We start from the raw sequence: 24,695 nt of genomic DNA on the forward strand, positions 1-24,695 counted from the left end.
AAGGACAAGAGGCTACCGAAGAACAAGAAGCTACCGAAGAACAAGAAGCTACCGAAGAACAAGAAGCTACCGAAGAACAAGAAGCTACCGAAGGACAAGAAGCTACCGAAGGACAAGAAGCTACCGAAGGACAAGAAGCTACCGAAGGACAAGAGGGGCTACCAAAGAACAAGAAGCTACCGAAAAACAAGAAGCTACCGAAGGACAAGAAGCTACAGTACTACCACCACTCCTACATATTTATTTATACAGGCTAATTGTTTAGATGCGTAAAATTTCAAACAATAACCTATCACCTGTATAATGCTCTATTTAAAAAGCTTAATAATAAATCGATTTAATGCTTTAAAATTATAGTTATAGAGTGAGAAGTTATCTAACGGGGTGTCAGGTGGAGGCGGGGCGATACATGACATCACCGCGCTGACTTCATAACTGCTCCAAACCTTCAAATCCACATAAAGCGTCACTAAGCCTTGTCTAAACAACCACGTTCACATTGAAGGCAGGCAGACGCCGCGATAAAGGTTTTAAAATATATAATAAACATTTATAATAATAAACTTTTCTATAATGTATATAATAAATTTTAAATACCACGCAACCATTACTCGTAAGGCAAATTTTAATATACTTAAATTAATTTATTTAACCCTTAATAGCCTGATTTACGAAAGTGATTTTTTTTTAAATATTACTGTGTTTGCTTGAAAGTCTAGATCAGTGATTCCCAAAGTGGTCTACATCGACCCTAGGGGTCTATGACAACATACAAGGGGTCTACGTCAGCGAAAAAAAATTTGGGGGTCCACGATAGTGGATCTCAACACATACACTAATAGTACCTATTTACTTACATCATGCTATTTTATAATATCAAAACAGATTGAATTGACGCCAAATGTTGATAATTTATTATTAAAGCATCAGGTTCATCCTTCTCATTAAAAATATTGACTTATTGCTTATGTTATTTTATTTATAGTTTATTTAATGTTTATTTAATGTTACGTATATTTTACATAACAGATACAAAATTTTATTTTGAGTACTTTTAATTTAAATTCAATTAATAAATGTATTAATTAACATGAGTTTTTACTTTAAGTTTTTAACATTAAACTTCACTACAGTTAGAAATTTACAGGAAATCAATATCAAGTAAGTAGGGGGTCTACCCAACACGGAAAAACATGGCAAGGGGTCTACGACACAAAAAAAGTTTGGGGAACTCTGGTCTAGATGAAGGGAAAAATAGATTTTTTTTTAATTTCGTTGGAAAGGATATTATACAACAGTAAAATACGTACAGCCAACCTATAAAAAAACTAATAGTAATGTGAACATTCGGTTTAAAAGATTGGTATCAAAATTGAAACTCTAGGCTATTAAGGGTTAAAACACAAGCAAACCAAATGTTATAACATAGTTTTACTTTCTTTACGAACTTACAATTGGATTTTTTTAAAATCGCCCTGCTATTGGCGGCCTGTCGTACCCATATCTTTGGGAAGGGCAGAGTTGTTTTATTTCATTTAATAATTTTCACAGTACATTTATTTTGTTACTCCATATTTCTTCTGCCGCTCTCTTTCATTCGATATCATTCATTCCTCAGTTTTACATTTCTTTATTTTTTACATCCTGTATATATAAAGAATTAAATATCAAGAAGCGATTGAATATATATACATATGTATATATATCTACATCACAAATGTCTAAATATATAGACATTTAAACGCTAATTGAAAAATTAAAGCACTTTCACAATATGACATTACTTTTGCGCCACCTCTTAGGTATATGAGGTGGACAAGAAAATAACAAGTAATGTCTTTTAAGTTAAATTCACACGACAACATCTTTAAAAAGTTTTTATTTCTAATCAACAATATGTTCACCTTCGTTATCAATCTTTTGCCGTCTAGTATACAAAATCAATGCGGGAGCGGTAACAAATCAATCTGTTTTTCTGTAATATGTCGACATAAACGACATTACTTTCCGGTCCCCCAAATTTTTTCTAAGTACACCTATCCCCCGATTTACACGGTACTCGTTTTACACGTTTTCGCTTTTACACGGTTTTCCAAAAAAGTGAATTTTTTGTTTTAATAACCGATTTTATTACCATTTCTCATAATGTAAATATTTCTGCTTCAAACATCGAATCGGCACAAATAACTTCGAGTGATGAAAGTGAATTCGAACCTTCGATTCCGAAAATAAGAATGAGAGTAATTAACTTTTTGTTCTGCTGTTTAATGTATATTGCAATTAAATTTAAAAAAAAAAAAACAGTTTTTCCGTATTATATTAAATATTTTAACTTGTCAATGCATTCTATATTTATTTATGTGTAGACCTAAAATTATAGAAAAAAAAATTACAACTATTAAATAGCAAAACTATGCATTTTCTGCAAACTTTTCGATTTACACGTTTTTCTCAGGAACGTATCTACCGTGTAAATCGGGGGATAGGTGTATATATCTGTATCTACAAAAGGTAGAGAATAAAACTCTTTTGAAGCTTGTATAGCTTTCAGCTTTGTCTAGCCATCGCGCATAACGCGAAATTTAAAAAAAAAGTAAATGTTTGTATCCGCAATCCAGACAGCTGCAGGGAGTGCCGATAGATACGCGTCCGCCGATAAGCGCAACACATTGGACGTACGAACATACATATCCGAGCAATTTACAAACAGCTTATATGATTGCGATACACTTGCATTAGCCATTCGTTGAAATTTTATTTGTACTTCTTGAACATGATAAAGAATTGCGACAATAAAATACATTAAAAAAACTTTTAAGTTAAACGGTTTTTTGATACCCATATTGTGGTGGTTGTGGAAAAGTAGTACCTAATCCGCCATATTGGAACGGCGTCCATATTGAACTTTAAATTTTGACATAATCATCGTGTTTTACTAGTGTAGCACTTTCATTTGATACCCATATTGAGGGGGTTAGAGAAAAATACGTAATCCGCCATTTTGTATCGGCGGCCATCTTAGATTTATAATGTTATTGATTTTATTTCTAATTTTGACCCAAACAATAAATTCGATACGAATCGAACTAAATAAAACCGTTTATTATACCTTATATATTGCCTATTTCAATACAATATAATATAGACTTAAATAACTGCATTACTTCCATTCATTTCCGAAATTAGCCGATTGTCTCTTTCCAAAGGTCGATGTGCAATATTTATCGCCGGATACTGTGTAATTTCGGCTTCGTAGAGCGCTATCTCTGTCGCACGAAATACAAACAGTCCGGTATCTATTAGGAGCTGTTACAACAAGTATAAGTCCATCTGTTTTAGATAGAAATGCAGTTATTCAAGTCTACGAAATACAACGACTAACAAAATGTCACATAGGTAGTGTGTGAAAGAGAGAGTACTCTACGAAGCCTAAATTAGTCGATTGTCTCTTTCCAAAGACCGATATGCAATATATATCGCCGGGTACTACACCGCGTAAATTGGCAAATCAATTTCTGTCTGTAACAAATGATATTTTTACATAAACACGCATGATTAATTTACGTCATATGCAAGTAGCAGAGTGTTTCAATTTGAACAGCTGCCACTGAGACCCGAGGTCGCCACGAGTCTTAATTACGCATCATTTTAAACGCAATTAATTTAAAAGTATACGGATAACTATTATAAAATACATGCAAGTGTGAAAATATATATATATAATAATTTTACACTAAATAAAAAGGATGATACAATGTATAAACAACCACTGAATGACAGGCCTTCGCTTAAGATATCCATGGGGGGGAGATATACCATAATCGCCACGCAGGCGAGTTCAAGATCCCAATGTCGTATGATGGCATCCAGAGAACACTGCTGCCCATCCTTAGGTCCTTTACTGCAAGGCACAGGTCTTCCCCAAAGATATCTATGAGGCAAGGTTTACAATAATGGAAACGCAGGTGGGTTGACAAACGCAGCGTGTTATTATGGTACACTGACATTGCTACCTATCCTCTAGAAGGTTCTTTATGACAAGTGGCAATCCTATATAATTAACGTACAAACTGTGAATTATACATATATATATATAACAACACGAAGTCCGAAATATAAGTGTATATATTCATCAAGCTTAGCCCTTTATTTATACCGATTTAAAACAATGTTCAAATAATAAAAATCATTTGTCAAGAAGTATTATAGAACACTCTGTTTTGCGTGACGTATACACCAATATCTCACTGTGCGTCGTGGTTACGTTCCAAGAAAAACACGACGCAAATTGAAACGCCGCAAAGTGAATTAGGATTTTCTATAGAAAACCATGTAAAAATCGGAGATAGGTTCCAGGGTCACGAAAATACTACTTTTTAAAAAGAAAATTGAACAAAGTAAACATTTAAATAACAGAAATAATATAACTCTGCCATTAAATAAATTGAAATAACATTTACTTTTTTGTAACCAGAAACAGAACAGAAAAATTTATATAAATTTATTATTCTCTTTATAAAAAGTACAACACACTACGTTATTTAAACTGAACTTTTAAAATTAGCAAAATAAAGTGAAAATGAAACTGTATTCAAATTGTGTTGATTTTTAGATTCATGGCGTAATTAGAAACATAAGTGTTGCCATCTTTTAGAAAAAAAAAGAAAATTTAAAAAAAAAATTAACGACTCGAACCCAAAACAACGCAACCTCGAAAATCTAACGACGCACAGTGAAAATTAGTATTTATTAAGCAGCGACGCAACTTCGAAAAAAACGCAGAACGAGATATTGGTGTACAAACAATTATATTTCTTCGGAATTCCTCTTTTCGATAACATAATTTAAAAACAACTAAAACCTAGCCAGAGAATCCTCATAAATGCTCAATGTTAATATCCCAGCGCAACCACAATAATCTCGTGGCTGGCCATACAATACTACACACCCCGTTTATTGTAGAAGCGTGAGGTTAAGGCGACGGGCGCCGACCGACGCCGGGTGTCCGATTTCATTCAACGCACACACACACGCGCACATATATATATATATACACACACACACACGCACACGCACAGTGCCCGACGCGTGAATGGATCGACCCACAACACTGTGGACCTCTATACCAACTACAAACTTCCGGTTACTTTAAATCAACATGTTATTCACGACAATACTACCACCTTACGTTAAATAACCTAGAAGATAAAAATACTTCATTATTTACCACCCTAACTAGATACAGAATGAGTAAGAAAAGGACCAATATTTAGTCACTTTTGCACAAGCAGTGTCTCTGTGTTCGGCACTAATCGGTGTAACATAACTCCTGAAGATGCCCCGTGGAGGGGTGAAACACGTGTTGAGTAATTTGGTGGTGGAGATTGTGTGATTCGCATTGTTTGCCGCATACGCATTTATCAGCGGGCTGGCGGGCGGTGCATTTCATTGCACGACTACCACTGCATGTGCGGAAGTGGCTAAATATTGGTCCTTTTCTTACTTAGGATGGACTTCCGCGAGGTAACGCCTGATTCCATTAAATAGATACAGTAGGTTTAATTATAGGCATAAAAGAGTGGTGTACATTCATCACTTGCTGTGAATTAATGTATGGTATACCTTATTAAAATATCTATGGTTTAAATAACACAATAAAAAATCCTTTTATTTCGAAAAATTCGAACCGAAAATATTTAAATTAATAATTTTTAGTACAGTGTTAGAAAAGATGAGTACCCACGAATGAGGTATAGGGGTAGTGATTTTTAAGGCAATTTCTTAAATAATTATAAATTACCTAATAGATTCAGGCGTTACATCGCTGAGGTCCGTCCTGAATAAGAAAGTGACTCGGTGTTTGGCACTGGTCGGTATAACATTTGAGGATGCCACGTGGAGGGGTGAAACACGTGTAGAGAGTAGATCAACGGTGGTAGTTGTGTTTTGCATTGTTTGCCGCACGCGCATTTATCAGCGGACTGGCGGGCGGTGCACTTTGTTGCACGACTACTGCTGCATAGCGGAAGTAGCTATATATTAGTTCCTTTCTTAGTATAAATTTTACATAGGAGGATGTGAGGCAAACAATTTTATAAAAGCTTGTTGAGTGCAATGAAACCTTGGCGCCCGCTAAACCTGACCCCCCTCAGCTATATTTATTAACTTTGCCGTCGTAACAAGAATTTTTTTTCATATCCCAACAAGCTATTTTATAAGTAGGTATAGCTTACAGTATGGTATTAGTAACGGCCTTTCTTCTTATGACGGCAGAATAACACTCGATTGTTTTTATGCCTGTAGCACATCTCTGTTGCGAAACTAAGCGGCGATCCGCGATAGTTCATACTTCATCTTGTGTTTTAAGTTAATGTACAGCGAAATAGAAGATAAATGTATCGGATTTCTGTTTTACTGCCCATAGAACTTGTCTCAGGGGGCGCCCGTGTGCATTGCACACCCTGCACTATAGGTTAAACCGCCTTTTTGCTAGCAGATAACCAGCATATTAATTCAAACTACAGGCCGTAGATAAATTATACTGTTTAATATTCAAATTCACCAAGCCATGGAACTGAATATCACTACTGTCCAAATACACCAGATGATAAGATGGCTTGAAAACGGTTCATCATCATAGATGTTTCAAGACAAACGTGATCTTCAGTAATAAGTAAACTGTTTAATCTTTATATCAGTCAGCTTTGAAGTTGCAGGATTAGTAAAAGCCTTCACACATGATTCATTACCTCACTTAATCAGTTTGAAACTAGTAATTGTCGCATTGTGATGATAAACCAAGGATTAAATCAAAAAGGGTTACGTTCAGAGTATCTGTGGTCTAACTGGCTATGTACACCGCCAGTTCGTGTGTACAGGCCGTGAAGGGCACCGAGTACGGAAACCGTGTATTTTCTCTACCTCGCTAAGTTCAGTACACTCAACTATTTTAGTCAAAATCAAGGAGTAGTCAATAGCCTCCCTGATAAGCGGAATAGATAAAAACTCATTCATAGCCCTCTGCCAAACAATTGCAAAATGTGCCATTAAAAGGAACAAAACGCAAACACAATAAATAAATAGAAAATAGATTTAAAAAAAAGGATAAAATAGAACCAAAGTGATACATAAAACTGTGATAGAGAATAATTATAGGATAAGTAATAATAATGTAAAATAAAAATGTACAATAAAAAAAAAATGAAAAATGTAATAACAAAAGAGGAAATAATGAAAGATTGAACAGAGCAAAAGAGAAAGATAGAATAACTGTAGCATGAAAGATAGACAATAGACCGAAAGAGACAATAAAGTACGAAAGAAGAGAAAGAAAATCAAAAACTATGTGAAAAAATAAATTGCAAATAAAGTCCCTGTCCCACCATAAATAGGGGTATGAGAGGCCCCCAATAGCGGGGGTCAAAAAAAAACTATTTTAGTCGCATTCAAGTGTTTTGCATAGAAACCTTTCAAGGGAATCTCTAACTTACACATAAGAACTGCGGGGGTAGAGTAGAAGAGAGTAGTCAGAGTGTATAATGAACACCGTTAAGATACTTTGATCTCTATTGAACTATCTAAAAACGTAAGAACTCTTTGCATATGTCAAAGAATAAATAAATTATTAATTTCAACAATAAGTAGGTAAAACAAAGTAGCAGTAAAAAGTAAGACAAAAAGAAAACTACATTAAATACATATAGGTACCAATAAGTACCTTTTAAGTGACTGACCAGGTCAAAATAATAACAGGAGGTCTATACTGTAGACAGAGATCTATGGAGACAGTTCTCCACCTAGGATGAGAGAGGATATTTTATTGTATAAAGATTAGAGTTTACCATGGTAGAAAAGAGGCCTGTAAAACAGTAGTCTAATAAAAAAAAAGAAAGTCTTAATACGAAAAAAAGTTTGTAACTTCTAAATAAAAACTAATAACAATAATTAACAATAAAAATGTTGAGAATTTATGTATTATATTACCGGAAAGTAATGTAACTAAATTCACATGACTACATCTTTAACAAGTTTTTATATTTAATCAACAATAGTATACAAAATCAATGCCAGAGTAGTAAAAATCAATCAGATTTTTTTTTATTTATTTAATATTCTTTATTGTACACGATAAGGTACATAATATACAGATACAATAATATACAGAAAATTACAACGGGCGGTCTTATCACACAAGGCAATCTCTTACAGACAACCATAGTAAGGAAAAGATAATAGTACTTATAAAGGGTAGTTCACGTGTACAAAAAAAATACATATTCACAAACAAATGAACATAAATATACATAAACATACATAGACACACATACTTAAACATACATACATATATAACATATATACTACTACAGTTTTTCTGTAAAATATGTCAACAGAAATGACATTATTTTCCTAATAGAATCAAAATGTATTATATAGCTATGATAAACAACTACAGGAACCACTTTCATCTATTTCTAATTTACATTATGAGGCAATAATAATCCATAATTAAATTAACATACATCATTCACATCTAGTACTAGCGTGCTATGAACCTGTTTCGATGCAAAAAACACACTCCTATACATGCCTCACTTACATAACCATTCATCCAAAACCACCAAACACAGGTGATTCTATTAATAACAAATAGACAAGCAATAATCATTCACAACGTTCCATACATAAGAACTTTAATCGCTTGTTGCTTTATACTCAGTAAGTTACAACCTGTTTCGGCACAGTTACATGTAATTTACTGCATTGCAGTTTCACTTCCTTAGATTGCAATCGTGATTTTATATATAAAAAAATAATGTTGCATTAATTCAATGCGAAAGACTTTATACATCCCACAATTTATTCAAACAACAGTGAAAGTGCATTATCTTTTATCTGTATTAATTTAAATTTAAGTAATTTTCTTTGTTGACTGGCAATTTCACTGAAAATTCATCTCCTGTCATTGGCCAAGTATGGTTTTTGCATAAATTTAATGTAACTCATTTAAAAATATTACAAACAAGCCTGCGTAGACTAAATAAAAAACACTACTATCAAAAAATAAAGCCGTCACCCTATTGATCAAGTATCAAGTTCAACAGTTGCACTAGGAATATTCAAATAATTCTGTAAATTTGGTGTAATATCACATTCATTCTATTCTTCTTTCAAATTGTCATCACTGCCATAATATTTCTCTTTTAATATTTTGGCAGCCTAATATCCGAGCCGCTTTTTTCTGATGCAGTATCATTTTCACAGTTAACACAATTTCATATATAATCACTCAGACATCAGATAAAGCATCTGCATATAGTTTTTTGATAGATTCTACATTACATTCCAACATCATCATTTTTTAATTAATACATATTTTTTACAACAAAAGATTTAGCAGCTCTTATAAACAAGAGACAGAGCTTATATTATACTGACGAACAATTGCACTACAATGTCGCCAACAGAGATAACAACAGTTATGCAAAAAAAAACATCAATTTTTTTTGTATTAAGTCAGCAATATGTTAATATTAATGCATGAAGAACATTCTGAAGAAAAGAAGAGAAAATGAGTTAAACATTACAAATTTAAAACCTATAGTCTGCCGTCAAACATTTGACTTCATACAAAAAATTGCTTTAGATTTTTGATGTATCTCATTATTAGTAATCTCTTGCAGTGTATAAAATAGTATGTACCTTCATATGTTAACACTGTTTAATTAAAATTTATTAATCTGAAATGTGTCCGAATCTTACAGTACAGCTGGTAAGAGATAAAATTCACAGGTGTACACTTAACAAAATTAAAGAAACAAATGTAGGTTTTCTAATCATTTTATTCATATTTTTATTCCTCAACTATTGTTTTGACTTAATGTTGTCAAAAATTCTTTTCATACCAATTTCCGTTATGATAGTCTGAAACAGTTATGTGATAAATGCACTAAACCTCTCACTGCAAAAGTCTTGCGGTTTTCAAAGACAAAATAATGCATTCTTTTGCAATTAGATCAAGAGAAAAACATTACACAAGTTCTGATAAGACATGGCATATCACAATATATAAACATAAGGATTTATACTACTCTGAAACATATAAAATGTATACATATACAACCAATTTTTAATACATTAATGAAGTACTATGTCAAATGCTTGGTACTATACAATACTTTATATATTTAATGCTAGTTGTGTATGTGTTTTGAATATATATTTATTTACACTTTTTTGTACACCACAGATAATAACTAAAAAACAAGAAGCAATTCTTATAGAGGTACAAGAGGCGGTGTTATCACTAGAGGCGATTTCTACCAGGCAACCTTTGGATGGAGATGAGAGACATGAAGGAATAATAACTAGAGAGTGTAAAGTAAACGGTACCACAGGAGTAAAGGACTAAGATTTGTGATTGTAAGTCACAGGTTCGATTCCCAGAACAGTCGTATAATTCACACTTTTTGCATTAATTATATGGTATAGCAATTATTCAGAAGGATTGTCAGCGGTATCCTATGTCCTGCCAAGCTGGGTGATTATGAAATTTTACCCCATCGATATCTTTGGGAGAGACCTAAGGTTTGCAGTGGGTATCTACAGGCTGAGATGATGACAAGATAGTGTAAGTAACTACTATTGCTTGCTTAAATTCCCCAAGCATATCAGACACTACACATGGAATAGCAGAATATTTGGAGATACTTTTAGTGTAAAAAGGTCTTGAGAAGAGTCACTCGCTAAAGTTATGTAGTTACAAAAGCTTGCAAAGCCATTGTGCAGAGCTCCATTAATCTTTTCAAAAGGAGAAGTCAGACCAGGACCTTCAAGGTCACAGGGGATGCAACTATAAAGTAGAACATAGTGTAAATTTTAAGAGTGTTTAACTTAACAGATGTGTAACTCTAATGTTTAAGGAACAGATTTGAGAGTCATTAATGCTGTAAGGAAGACCAGAACTATACCTGAAATAGATTATCAGTCCAACTTGGCTCCTCATACCACAAGCATCACCAAAGTGTAACCACATTATGATATTGTTTGTATATTGTTAAAATAGATCATATTATACATGAAGTGCTTTAAATAATCATTTTTGAAGTTTTATTTATTAAAAGCCAAAATTATCAAGCAGTACAGCCATGTATTTAGCACTAAATAGGGTAATAGATTATTTTATAGACAAATAGTTACTTTAACCTTTTAGTGTCTGACGAAAAAGACAATAATAACCTACCAAATTTCACAGTTTTACTAGAGTTTGGGAAAATGCAAATAAAACTCGTTAGGTAATGAGAAACAATATAAACATTATTAAAAAAAACTATGTACTTTGGATGAAGTAGATAACAATACATTCACACTAGTTTTTCTCTAGTCATCAAAAATTACATGAATAACAAGGATATCAATTTTTATGAAAATAGACTTGAGTTCTTTCTTACATAACATATTTGCAAGTATAAAAAGTCATCTTTTCATCATAATTTATATGAACTAATTATTATGAAATATATCTCCAAAAGGTTCTATAAGAACCTAAAGCCACTGCAATTGATAACGCTTGGATGTTGCTGGAGTGGCCATCATTGTTAATGTTAGATTTTAGTACCTCCATATTTGGATATCCCCCACAGAATTAAAAACTAAATTCTATCATAAATTAAAACATTTATAATGCAATAGAAATGATTTTAAGAAAGAGTTCTTCCGCAATTCAAATAGTAATGCGCTATGAGGCAAATGTCCCCTATCAGCCCTGACACTTCTCACCAGTGTAGTGTAGCAGGAGCTGATACAACAGCTTCCGGCTCAATAATTATGTTGTTCTATTTTTAATTTGAAAATATAAAATCAAATGCGAATTCCATTAATGTATTTACTTCATTTACAAAATAATGAAACTTTGAAAGAAAAAGCATTTATTGGAGAATAAATTTAATGTCACTTGATAATATTTAAATAAAATAATATATTGATATAAAGAGAAATTCTTTCTAACTGATGCTTTCCATGAATTCACCACAAGAGTGCCAAGTCCATCATTGTAGCCAGGCACATGGGTGATCACATATTTAGCATAGGTTTCAGACCTTCTTACTATGCATTACATACACATGTATGAGCCGTGTTCCAATTTCAAATAATTACTAGAGCCACTTGGAAAGCTCATTCCATAAATAAGCCGTTGTTCACTTTTTTGTGTCTTCGTCGCCAGGGAATAAACAATTGTATTAATTTTACATATTTTTATGTGTTCAAATACAAGTTCTATCTATACTATGCTATATTCTCAGGTATTCAATACTATATAAATATTCTCACATGTGTTCTTCATGAGACAAATAAGGATACAATCACATGATAGAACAATTTTATAACTTGAAAGTTAGAAGAATATTGGAAAATAAGGCAACACTGAAACTTAAGAAAAACTTCAGAGACAATATTATTATTGGAGATAGTCTTACCTAGATGTGACTGAAAAAGGGTCTTATTTGATTTATTTACCTATAGGAGTACATACTCAAAAAAATATTAAATATGAAATTAATGAAACTCCATTAGTTCAGGGTCATTGTTAAGTAAAGGCTGTTTACATATCCCACAGTTACAAATTGAACTATTTACTAATTAGACTAAATCCTAATGGCCACTAATTCATACTCTAATGCCCTTATATTTGTTTGGAAATCATTTAGTGATTAATATGTATATATCAAAACATATACTGTGATAATTGCCCTGTTTTTTTTATTAATTTCACTAAAATTCATATAGAAATTTACAATCAAAGTTTATCTCTGTAATCATTGACATAACACAAAATAACTAAAACACTTGTCAATCAACAAATGAGATTTATTATAGAATAAATCTTATTATATAAATAATGTAACTCATATATAAATAAAGAAAAATAATGTGGAATAGACATCTCGGGTTTGACTATAATAATAATAAGAAATTGCTAATAGATATGGACACATCATATCTGTAAGAAGCAGTTTTATGAGCCAAGATTACACATCTGAGTTTTAAAATTTAATTTACATATTTTATAGCCAATGTCAAAACATTCCATATGACTAATTCAAAGAATAATTCAGTGTTCTTTGTTCTAAAATCACATCGCTGACCTGATCTACTTCAATCCTTTGATAACTAAAGCCATAAATTAGAATCGCCACAGACGCGTTACAGCCAGACTTCACGTCGCCTAAAACAGACGAGACGAAATTCAGGCCATTGTTATAAAATCGTTTAGTAATTTTGCATAATTCTAATCAAAAATGATGTCACTGTCGACTGGGGCGCTCGCCCGTCGCGCTGTCGCGTTTAATCATTCGTTCATATAAGGGTCAAAGCTTAATTAGCCAAGATGAAGTCGAGAGGACGACGGTCCGTCTACGAAACTAATATTTCGTAATATACAACCACCAAAACATTACGCGGCACACTTTCCACCGTGAATTGGGAATGACACAACACGACATGCCTTACACACCGTCCCGTTCACGCTCACACCTAAAAACATCTAAACGAGTGCGACGAACGTGGCTGTCAAAACTTTTGGTAAATCCTTAAAACTATTTAAAAGCCAATTACAAATTTTCAGTCTATAAATATTAGGAAAAAACAACTGGAAGATAACTGTAAAGAAATTGCTTACCGAGTTCAAGTAAACATAAATCCAAAACAGAGAACAGGACGAAGTTTTTCGTAAAAACAAGGCGCAAAACACTAACAAAACTTTTACTCGATATCCGTTTTAGCACAGGATTAACATTCACTGAAACACAAGGCACACTCCCGCCGGTCACTGCAACTATTACGACACAACCACTTTAATGTTTATTTACAACGATGACCACTTAACATTACGCATATTTCACGGGACGTCTGTCGCTGTCCAACGAGTTTCGGCCATTTTACTTTCTGTCGAACGTCAGAAGGAGATAGTGCCAAATACAGTCTAGCCACAGGTAATTAATAAATGTCTACTCATATGAAATACATTGAAAAATCTAAATATAACATTAAAATATTAATATTCAATATAAACTTCTATTACAATATTAAAATTTTCTTCAAACAGAGTAAAATATTGGTTACAAATATTTACATCTGGTGTCCCTCATGATATATTTATTAATTTAAAATTATTTATTTATTTATATGTGCATTGTATATTTATTTCAAATAATTATCAGTAAACATAAACTGAGAGATGTGATGTGCGAGTGAAAGACACTACGATATTTTATGTATGCATTTAATTATTTAGTATATTTTGTTACTTAGTAGAAATATAAAAAAAAAGTATTTTATTCTTTGTTTAGATTTTTTCTGACCTTTGTTTACTTACCATATTAACCGTAATAAATTAAAAAAATAATAATAAAAATGAAACAGTATTTGCTTTAAAAATTATAATATTATTGGCAATGTTGTTTTTGTCTCAGCCCAATGGACGCCCCTTGCAAGACATAGACCGCCGCAAAGATATCTACCAGAGGATATACTAGAATCGCCAAGCTTGGCAAGCGGCTTGCACATCACATGGTATGCAGAGGATACTGCTGCCCATCCTTTGAAAATTTGTTTATAAGCTTTAGTAATCTTTTATAATTATTGCAGTGTGAGAACGGAACCCGCGATATACAATCGCAAGTCTCCGTCTTCGTTTCTTTGGGTTACCACTGCTCGACTTATCGGCAAAAACATGAAAAATATTAAAATATATTTACTAATATGCTGTTGTATAGCAAGGTCATAATTTAAATATGTAACCTAAATCTCTTATATGAAATATGGACGAAAATCGATTTTTTTAACAATAGTACATAGTCAACTAAACTCTATAATTACAATATTTATTAATTAATATGTTTGACTAGCTGTGCCCGCGACTGCGAACTCATGGAATTAAAAAAAAAGTTGTTTAGTTTTCTATCCTTTTTATTCTTATTATTATTTTATTATTTGTTTACATACTTTAATAATTTTCTAAAATAAAATTAGTCTTACTTACTCCTCATTACATCAGATACCAGCCAGTATAAGTCCCATCAAAATTGGTCTAGCTGTTTCAGAGACTAGCCAGAACAAACAGACAAGAAATTTTTAAAAATGTTATTTTGGTATATATATTAAATATTTTTATAATACAAACATTTAAATTTTATATATTTGTATAGATTAGGTTGACTTAATTTTGAACATACTGTTGCAAATATCACATTCTGTACAACTGAATAAAATCATTTATCAGACGACACACATTCACTAGTCTTCCTGTAGCCATGTTCAGAAGTAATATGCACCCTGAGGGTAGCAATGTCGCAAGTAAACTCTGCCTGTGATGATGGCATTTTCTTCAAACTACATTAGCTAAATATTGTACATTGATTTTCTTTTGAATTGTCTTTTGATAAGTAAATTTAAATATGTATGCCAGTTCATTGTTATATATCTTACTGCACTGGCTACAAGCTGACATATTGTGACTGTCTTCAGTGGCTCAAGTATCAAAGCCAAGCCATACGCCTGGAAGGCTCAATACATTTGAAAGGTTTAGTTGTATGGTGTAGTGTAGTGTTTATTTATATAAATCTTACATGTGCATGCTTGAGTATCATTACTATCAAACATTATATTTGACATTGAGATCAAGTTATTTTTGGTATTCATAGTTTTGTTTGATTATGACATAGTCCTTCCTATCTTGTTTAAAAAAACATACTGACAAAAACAACTACATTTTTGTTGTTTATTCCTTCAAATCTCTCTAAAGTAGAAAGATCATCATATGATATTTTACATTTATCATAATAATGCACTTAAAATATGGCTAGGATCTATCTTCTTTTCAGCAGATAGACACTCATTATCTATGTGATGTGTAGAATATAATGCCTCATAAGCTTACAGAAACAGGAGGTTTTTTACCTAAAAATTTTACTCTGGCAGATTGTATTCCAATTACAATGATAATGCTCACATGACTAAATACATGTAGGTGTATAGTGTTGTGTAAGTCAGCAAAAACAGGAGTATCCTGATGTGGGAGACGTTCACTGCAAGGCATAGGCTTCCCCTCAAGATAACTATGATGACAGGTCTGGCACTGCTCGCGTCCAGCGACTTCCTGTCACCTTAACATGTACGTCGGTCTACCTGGTGAGAGGCCAAGTCACGCCACATATACCGGGTCATGGTCGCCCGTTGAGAACCTTTCGACCCCACGAGCGATGCGTTGTCTCTAACAATAATGTTTTACACTTAACTGTATAATGTACCTTAATATACAAACTCGCGTATATGATTTCAATTATGGCGTTTAAAATTTCTCGATCTTATTACCATTTGTTTGAATTGGGACTTTTCTCAGCTTGTTATGTACATTTAATTTAAATTCCATAGAAGGTTCTGATATCAGAAACCTAAAAACTAGACTGTACCATGAGTTTTGCAAAATATGTCAACAAATGTTTTTGACAATAGAACTTACGGTGTAAACATAAGTTATGTCTTTTGATATAACTTATTTGTTATCAATGATAATTTTAACTTATTTTCGAATACACCTACGAAACTTACTTTATGAAGTTAATTAAAACAAATACAGCAAAAATCATTAGTTCTGTATAATGTTTTAAAGAACGTATTAAAGACAACCCATTTTTGAATTTATTTGAAGTTATAATAAATGTCAACTGTAGTATTGTCTGTGACATACATGGGATTTATTACATGACATTGGATTTATTTTTTTACTTTAGAAAAGTTATAATTAAATATGATTTTAATAGTAATTTAATCGAAATTGAATTGCAAAAAATATTAGTTAATATTTTGTATGAATATTATATTGTAAAGGCGAGATAAGATCACGCCATTTTGTCATGTCATTATTTTGGCGTACGGATTCTTGAACGAAAAATTGCCAAAGCCCGCGGATATTTTAAGTTCAAGTTTAGTGTATCAATTGCAGTTACTACATTGTAATTGATCTTGTAAAATGATCGATGATATAAATTTGCGTATTCTAGTGTCCAATATTGTGGCGGAAAAACATTACAGCCATTGCAGGTTATGTCTGGGTTATATCAAAGACCAATATGTACGTTTTACTGACACTGTGTCTTTAAATCGAGAGAGTGAAACATTCGAGCCAGTAAATAAAATTGTTACAAAATTACTAGGTCATAATGTAAGTATATAATGTAACATATTAAATTGTGTCATGGCACAATAAGTACATTTGTTAAATATGTTTAAGGTATGTGACGAGATTCCGGGGATTGATGCAGTGTGTATATCTTGTGTGGACAAAGTTCTTGAAGCTTTTAGATTCATAGAAACTTGTGCAAAATCTACTCAATTAATTAATAAAGTGATCAATAACTTGTCAAATGCACTGAACATAGATGTCGATGAAAGTAAAAAAGGTCAAGCGCTTTATATAATTGTGGAAGAAAACGAATCAAAACTTCTTTGGACGAAGAAACAAGATAAAAAAAGAACAAACCAATCTAAGCAAGCACCCATTGAATGTTACATGTGCAGTAAGTCATTTGGTAGTTATATTGATCTCAAAGCCCATAACCTGATAAACCACGAAACTTTTACCTGTGATAAATGTTATGAAGCATTTACCAGTGAAAGTAAATTAACACTACATGAAAGTACAGTCCACAAGCTCAAATGCCCCGAGTGTCCTCAGTATAGAAACACTGTGGAAGCCCTAGAAGAGCACATCACCAGGGTCCATACTATTGTTATATGCGGAGAGTGTGGCAAAACTTGTCAGGGCAAAGATAAGCTAAAGATACATGAAGAAAAACATAACACAAAATTTGTGTGTCCAAAATGTGGTAAAAGGTATGCGACTAAAGACTTCTATTTAAAACATGTAAAGCTTTGTCTGGATGATCTTATTGATCCTCATCCAATAAGAAGTAGCATTAAAAAGGACTACACATGTGAAAAGTGTGCAAAAGCTTACAGCACCCCTGGTGGTCTGAGGGTTCACAATAGATTTGCACACGGTAATGCCAAGCCACATGTTTGCAAAGAATGTGGAAAGCAGTTTACGGCTCCTAGCTATCTAAGACATCACATGATCAAACACACTGGAGAGAAAAACTTCATTTGTGATCTATGTGGAAGCAGATTTGTATCTAAAGAGGCTTTACTCTACCACACTCGGAGACACACTGGTGAAAAACCGTACAGTTGTAAATATTGTAATGAAAGATTTGTTAATGCTTCAGCTAGAGCAGAACATATCAAGTTTAAGCATATCGGACCAACACTGATGTGCGAGATATGCTCCAGGAAGTTTGTAACGTCATATTTCTTAAAGCAACATATAAGCAGACATCATGATCCATCAAGCAAACTGTATTACGGCAGGAACATGATTCCTCCGAATATGCCTGGTGAACAGAATATGAGGACATTTAAAATTGGATCTGAGAAATGAGTAAGGAAGATTGATAGTCTGGTGTTTTGAGAATTGGTTCTACATTTGAAATGGAATCTACTTTCACATTGTTCTTTGACTCCTAATTCATTTACATGGTACATATGTTTGTAAGGAATGTATGCAAAAAAATACATGATAAATGTGGGGACATGTTCAACTCTTTAAAGTAAAAAATTTCGATCATCTAATAAAATTATGTAAAAGAAGTAAAAATGTAGTAGCTGGCTATAAGTATTACACATCAACCTTTGAAAAGAGACATTCAGAGCGCTATCTCTGTCCCACACTACCTATGTGACGTTTTGTCAGTAGTATTTCGTGCAACAACCAAAGGTCGGTGTGCAATATTTATCGCCGGGTATTGTAATCTATATTACATAGCTGTTTATACGCAAAAATAATGAATTTTTATAAAAAAAAAATTTAAACTGAAAATAATGTCCACATATAAAACAAAATAAAAAATCAATTTTGTAATAATTCATTACATGTGATAACAAGTGTGATCATCCCTGTGGCCAGGTTTCCACAACCAAGTGGCACTGCATGTTTTGCTTCGGCAAAGCAAACACATATGATTATTTACACTTTTTTGTATGCCATAGATAACACCTAAAAAAACATGAGAAACAATTCGTATAAAGGTACAAGAGGTGGTCCATTCGTGGTGATCTCTACCAGACAACCTTTGATCTCAAATTTAAGATTCTTAAATTTTAATGCATGTTCCATGACAAATTAAAAATAATTTTTTTAGTGATTCATGTTAAAACGGACATTTTTGTAAGTGTAATTTATTCTTATTGATAAACTGCATTAATATAGCATTAATACTGCATTAATTATAAAAAAAAAAACAAAGCATAAAAATGGAGTTGCATGTACTTTGTTTACTAATATATATTCTACACAGTAACGAGTGGTAGCAATGGTTAACATGCATATGTATGAACAAGAGTTGAAGGGTTGCCACATTCAAAAATAATTTCACAGTGTTTATAAATTAGTTTAAACATAATATTTTACTAATTGAATTAGTATTAAAAATGATTGTAATATAAACAATGTGTCACCTATAATATATTAATTATGAAAATGATTTAAGTGATGGGAATACAATTGCAATAAAATGTGTTCCAGATTTTAGCTTTTTAACTAATTTTAGATTTGAATTCAAGTATTATTGAATAATATAATCTGTATATGTAAATGTTATTAAAGAAAAGCATTATTAAAACTTTATTTACACTTTATTTAGGATTTGTTTGGAAGGTAATTATCATTGTTAGAGAAACAAGAAATTATTTCAAGTACTTATCACATCAAGAAGTATCACTTTTCAATTTCTACTTTGTGTAAGCTTACCATGCAAGCCTCTATTGTAATTAAAAATACAACTGAACTGTTTCAAAGATATTAATGCTGCTAGCTTTTACATCTTCGGCTGACATGAGTTCAAGGAATGGAAGGGTCTGTGAACTATAATAACCATATTTTTGAAAATACTGAAAAGGATAATGATGGATAATATTTTTTAGCAATTATTAAAAGTATGTATTTAAGTGAGGGTACTTTTGAAAGTGAATATTAATGTAGGGTAGTCATAATAAAAGTAGCAGTTTCATTTATAAACAGGGGCGGCTCTAGCTCGTGTAGCGCTCGTGTTACGAAACCCTGGCGCCCCTAGACCAGACCTCCCTCCCCCCGTGGCTATAACTATTAATTTTGCCGTCGTAACAAGAAAGTTTTTTTTTATAATTTAACTGGCTATTTTATAAGTAGGTATAGCTTACAGTATGGTGTTAGTTACGGCCTTTCTTCTTAAGACGGCAGAATAACACTCATTGTTTTTATGCCTGTAGCACATCTCTGTTGCCGCGACGCCCGTGTGCATTGCACACACTGCACTATAGGTTAAGCCGCCCAGCTTATAAAAACTGGGCCAATTGTCCTGGTAACATAGTTCAACAATTCCTGTGAGGCATGTATTTTGCTATAGTATTATTCTATTATGGGCAGTATATTAAGTTTTTTCTAATAAATAATACATTAGTGGCAATAGTTTTTTGCATTTAGAATAAAAGATTGTTATAAGTGCATTACCATGGTAGCTATGGCTGATTCAACTATCTTGGGAAAGCTATCTTGGGAAGGACAGGGTTTTTTACAATTCGATAATTTTTTCTATCACAATCTATATTTCTTCACAATATTTCACTTGTTTCTTTGTTCCCAAAATATCACAGCAGGTGTATTTTTATATTGTTGAAACAATTTTTTTTTCTTTAGTTATTTGTCCTATTTGTCTATCTAATTACGTTCTTATAAAAATTCTATAGTTTTTTAGTTGTAATATATACCCAACCCTTATTGCTTTGTGTTATTTCTCTCTATTACAACCTGTATGACCTCTTTACTGAATTTTAGGAATAAAGAGTGATGTTTCTTGTCGAACAAAGACATGTTTCTTACCTCAACCTTCACTTCTATTTCGATCAGAGCAGAACATTTAAAATTGATTCTTTTTACAAAATATTGATATTTCTGATGTGCCAAATTAAATGAGGAATACTGTAACTTATAAATGAAACAATTGAATTTATTTATGATTTTAATTATTAGCTAAAATGGAAAACCTTGGTACAGCGGTAGCAACATATAGTTTGCTGTGAGGGTTGAAATGTCTTTGCACATGTTTCTTTAGCTGTTGGCCAGTTACAAATTTAACATGGCATATGTGACATTCCTGTGTAGGCCCGAAATGTTTCCGTCTCTTATGTTCCATTCTTCGGGACGCAGACAAAAAACTTTCATTACATAAATCACATGGAAATGGTCGCTCGCCTGTGTGAAGCCTTATGTGGTATATTAACGCAGCCTTTGTGACAAACTTACCTCCGCACTGATCGCAGCTGAAGTTTCTCTCTCTAGTGTGTTTAACTATGTGATTTTTCAATCTACTTATTGCATCAAATTTTTTATCGCACCATTTGCAGGAAAGTACATTACCAAAGCCATGGTCGGTTTTTAAATGAGTCCGTAAACCATTTTTTCTAATATAACCTTTATTGCATATATCACAGAAGAAACTTGGCAATTTTTCATTAGTGCTTCCACATGTTTTGAGATGAAACTTGTATGTGTGTTTGTTGGTGAAGTTTTTGTTGCATTGTGAACACCTGTGCGGTTCATGTTTGTTCATGTGGGCTCTTAAAGCTTTCTTTGATGGAAACTGTATAGAGCATCGTTTACAAACAGCTGCTACATGATAGGTGCTGTTGTGAATTTTCAACATGCGTTCTGTGCTGAACATTTTTGTGCATTTATTGCACTTTAGTCTTTTTGGATAATGCACTCTTTCCGCATGTTCTTCCAACTGAAGAGGTGTCGAAAATATCTTCGGGCATCTGCTACATGGGTTGCTATACTTTGTATGAAGCCTCATGTGTTTAATAAGGAGTAAATTAGATGTGAAACGTTCACCACATTCATCACAAATTAATTCACTTACTCCCTCTTTTATTTTATCGTACTTCTGTCTGCCTTTCATAATTTCTTTTATTTTACTTAAAGCAATTTTCTTGTTTTTATAAGCGTAACTCTTTCTACTTGTGAACATTATTTTGTCAGTTTTATTTATTATAAGATAAACACTTTGGGTGTTGTTGCTGATGCTGTGAGTATGCTTTAGACTCTCATTTAGCTGCTCAAGTATTTCATTCCATTTATAATTTGAAAATGTACATAGTTTGTGAAACAAATAACAGTTAACAACACTGGTTGCACAAGATGCGCATAGAACTTGAGGCATCAGGGATTCCTGTGAAACCTGGAATAGATAAACATTGTTAAATCATATTAAATGTGATCATAATTAAAGTTCTACCAAACAGAATTTTTTCTATGACAGATGGTTGACTATTTATTTGTGTGGCATTTGTAGTTTTCACATAAAAAAAGATGGCAGAGTGCTAAAGGCATTTCATCATTATCATTTCAGTCATAAGACATTACTACACATACATTACACTACTTAATCCTTTGCGGTGGACAATATTTTCGGCTACATGAGGAGGCAAGTCAATGGGATTTTCATGAATGTGTTGGTCATGTTATAGGTATAACTAGCTGATCCCGCAAACGTTGTTTGGCAAAAAAATTAAAGTTTTTAATCAACAAATTAAAGATAAGGATTGATCGTAGAGGGGTGAAAATTTAGGGATGTATGCATTTTTGTATGCTGTATCATAATAAAATAAAAACCAAAAAATTTGTATAAAAAATAAAATAAAAAACTTAGAGGTGGACCACCCTCATCACTTAAGGGGTATGGAAAATAGATAGTAGCCGATTCTCAGACCTACTGAATACGGATATAAAATTTAGTAAAAATCGGTCAAGCCGTTTCAGAGGAGTTCAAGTTCGAACACCGTGACACGAGAATTTTATATATTAGATAAAATTACGAAAGGATATCAACAATTCAGGAACCTTCCTAAGTACCAGCAAGGCATTCCTATCATTGAAGCTGACATAATGTTACATAAACATTTGAACTGTGACATGCGGCACTTTACAGCTGTAGCACCTTCCACCTCCTCCTTCAACCTCATATAGATTTTTAATAATTATTGGGTATGTCCTGGATTCAGTGTTTTTTGACAACGTTACCAAGATCTGTCCACTTTGTGGATAAGCATATCAATGTTGTCTTTTCATGTTCTCTCTAAACCTAAATCCCCTGTGGTGATCTCTCGCACACTGTGGTATGTCTGCCTCTGCTTAAACTTGCCAATTTGTTGTTGTATCTATGAAACTCTTTAGAAATCCCAGCATTACTTCTACAGCTTATTGAGCTGTCAACCGAACTATGAGCTTGCCAGTTAGGTTCAGAGTAAAAGATAATATTACAATGCAATCATATAATCTGGTGAAATTGTAGTATGTAGAGGTCGGAACTGAGGGTTTATATGGAACCCTTGAGATTTGCTTCCTTAAAAGAGGTGTTAGGCCAAGCATCCTCAGTACCCTGCCTAATTGCACCCATGGAATCTGCAAATGCAATTTGAGCAGCCCTGTTTATTAGTACCCAGCGAAGATTGCACCCACATGAGACTAACATAGAACTTTTATTACGATATATCATTAGATTGGAAGTAAGCTCCTAGGCCACTAGGGCAGATGATCGATTGAGTTACCAGACGCAAGGGCTCACGAAAGTTAATTGTTGGATTGTCACTATTAAATCTGGTTTGTATGATAGGTATGAACACTATTTATGTATGCTACATCACTTACACCAAGATCGCGAAACATTGTGACATAGGTGACCGTTTCATCGTAATAATATCTCTTCATTCTTACGCTGTCGCCTATAGATATTTCTTTCTTTTCTGTAGTCGCAAAACATAACCTGCAGACGTGGTCGCTTTCGCCGCAAACGAATTTTAGAGCGGACATGGTCACGGCGTCATCAGAATTCATTATTTTTTATGTGTTTAACTATTACAATAGATTATTATACTTCTAATTATTGTAAATCAATTTAAACATAGATTAAAATAGAATATTTTTAATGCAATTGAAAGTTGTTATTGTTATGACATTACGTTGGTAGACAGTGACAGCTATCGTTCGACTAATATAACGAATTATTTTTTAAAAAGAGATAAATAATTAGAAAATAATAAAACTTTCAGTCAAGTGAAATTCTATCAATTATGTATATATTATAATTATAGTAAGTTTTATATTAAATTACATTTTGAATCTATAAGCCATGTTTTAGTTATTAGCATTAATTTAAAAAGTTTGTTATATAAAATTGCTACATCGACCTTTACCGGTTTTATAAAAATTAGTCATATTATTTTATTTGCTATATTACAGATGTTTTTTTTGTCGTATGTTTACGTGGGTTTTATGTCTCCTTAGGGTAGTGAAGTGTCGGTATTTAAGTCGCAATCTTTAAAAAATAAAAGTTAATTGACTATTTTGAATATACCATCATAAATCATTTAAAATGTTTGTATCTGTAAGCTGTCTTTATTTTAAAAAAGTAAATTAAAGCTACTGCTTAACCCTTAATAGCCTAGAGTTTCAATTTTGATACCAATCTTTTAAACCGAATGTTCACATTACTGTTGTTTTTTTATAGGTTGGCTGTACGAATTTTACTGTTGTATAATATTCTTTCCAA

General features: G+C 32.7%; 3 protein-coding genes across 3 annotated transcripts in view; 1 reads left to right on the plus strand and 2 right to left on the minus strand.

Annotated features, from left to right (window-relative positions):
- Positions 1-13,924, minus strand: part of RhoGEF2 (Rho guanine nucleotide exchange factor 2) — a 292,722-nt gene extending 278,798 nt beyond the window's left edge. Inside the window, exon 1 of the mRNA XM_068768213.1 lies at positions 13,676-13,924. The gene's annotated coding sequence lies outside the window, so the exon portion shown is untranslated. The remainder of the gene's footprint in view (positions 1-13,675) is intronic.
- A 3,022-nt stretch (positions 13,925-16,946) lies between these two features.
- On the plus strand, positions 16,947-18,600 carry LOC137924986 (zinc finger protein 431-like). The gene is made up of 2 exons (XM_068768415.1): positions 16,947-17,218; positions 17,288-18,600. Exons 1-2 carry the CDS (start codon positions 17,027-17,029, stop codon positions 18,491-18,493), a joined length of 1,398 nt encoding a protein of 465 aa, XP_068624516.1. The 5' UTR covers positions 16,947-17,026; the 3' UTR covers positions 18,494-18,600.
- Positions 18,601-21,107: 2,507 nt separating this feature from the next.
- LOC137924837 (gastrula zinc finger protein XlCGF57.1-like) lies at positions 21,108-24,002 on the minus strand. Its single transcript, XM_068768214.1, has 2 exons — positions 23,795-24,002; positions 21,108-22,325 (listed from the first exon to the last, which is right to left on the minus strand). The coding sequence occupies exons 1-2, from the start codon at positions 23,978-23,980 to the stop codon at positions 21,108-21,110; spliced, it is 1,404 nt and encodes a 467-aa protein (XP_068624315.1). The 5' UTR covers positions 23,981-24,002.
- Positions 24,003-24,695: the final 693 nt, after the last annotated feature.

The sequence above is a fragment of the Battus philenor genome, unplaced genomic scaffold, assembly GCF_028537555.1.
Source record: "Battus philenor isolate CCGP_79_NKW_IND1 unplaced genomic scaffold, ilBatPhil1.0.hap1 SCAF_25, whole genome shotgun sequence".
Lineage (NCBI taxonomy): Eukaryota > Metazoa > Arthropoda > Insecta > Lepidoptera > Papilionidae > Battus > Battus philenor.

Bases quoted from the DNA above. Each gene is read 5' to 3' on its own strand.
- LOC137924986 (XM_068768415.1), top strand. From the start codon at position 17,027: ATGATCGATGATATAAATTTGCGTATTCTAGTGTCCAATATTGTGGCG. The intron at 17,219-17,287 runs GTAAGTATATAA...AATATGTTTAAG, and splicing joins CAAAATTACTAGGTCATAAT to GTATGTGACGAGATTCCGGG.
- LOC137924837 (XM_068768214.1), bottom strand. From the start codon at position 23,980: ATGAATTCTGATGACGCCGTGACCATGTCCGCTCTAAAATTCGTTTGC. The intron at 22,326-23,794 runs GTAAGTGATGTA...TATCTATTCCAG, and splicing joins CAATGTTTCGCGATCTTGGT to GTTTCACAGGAATCCCTGAT.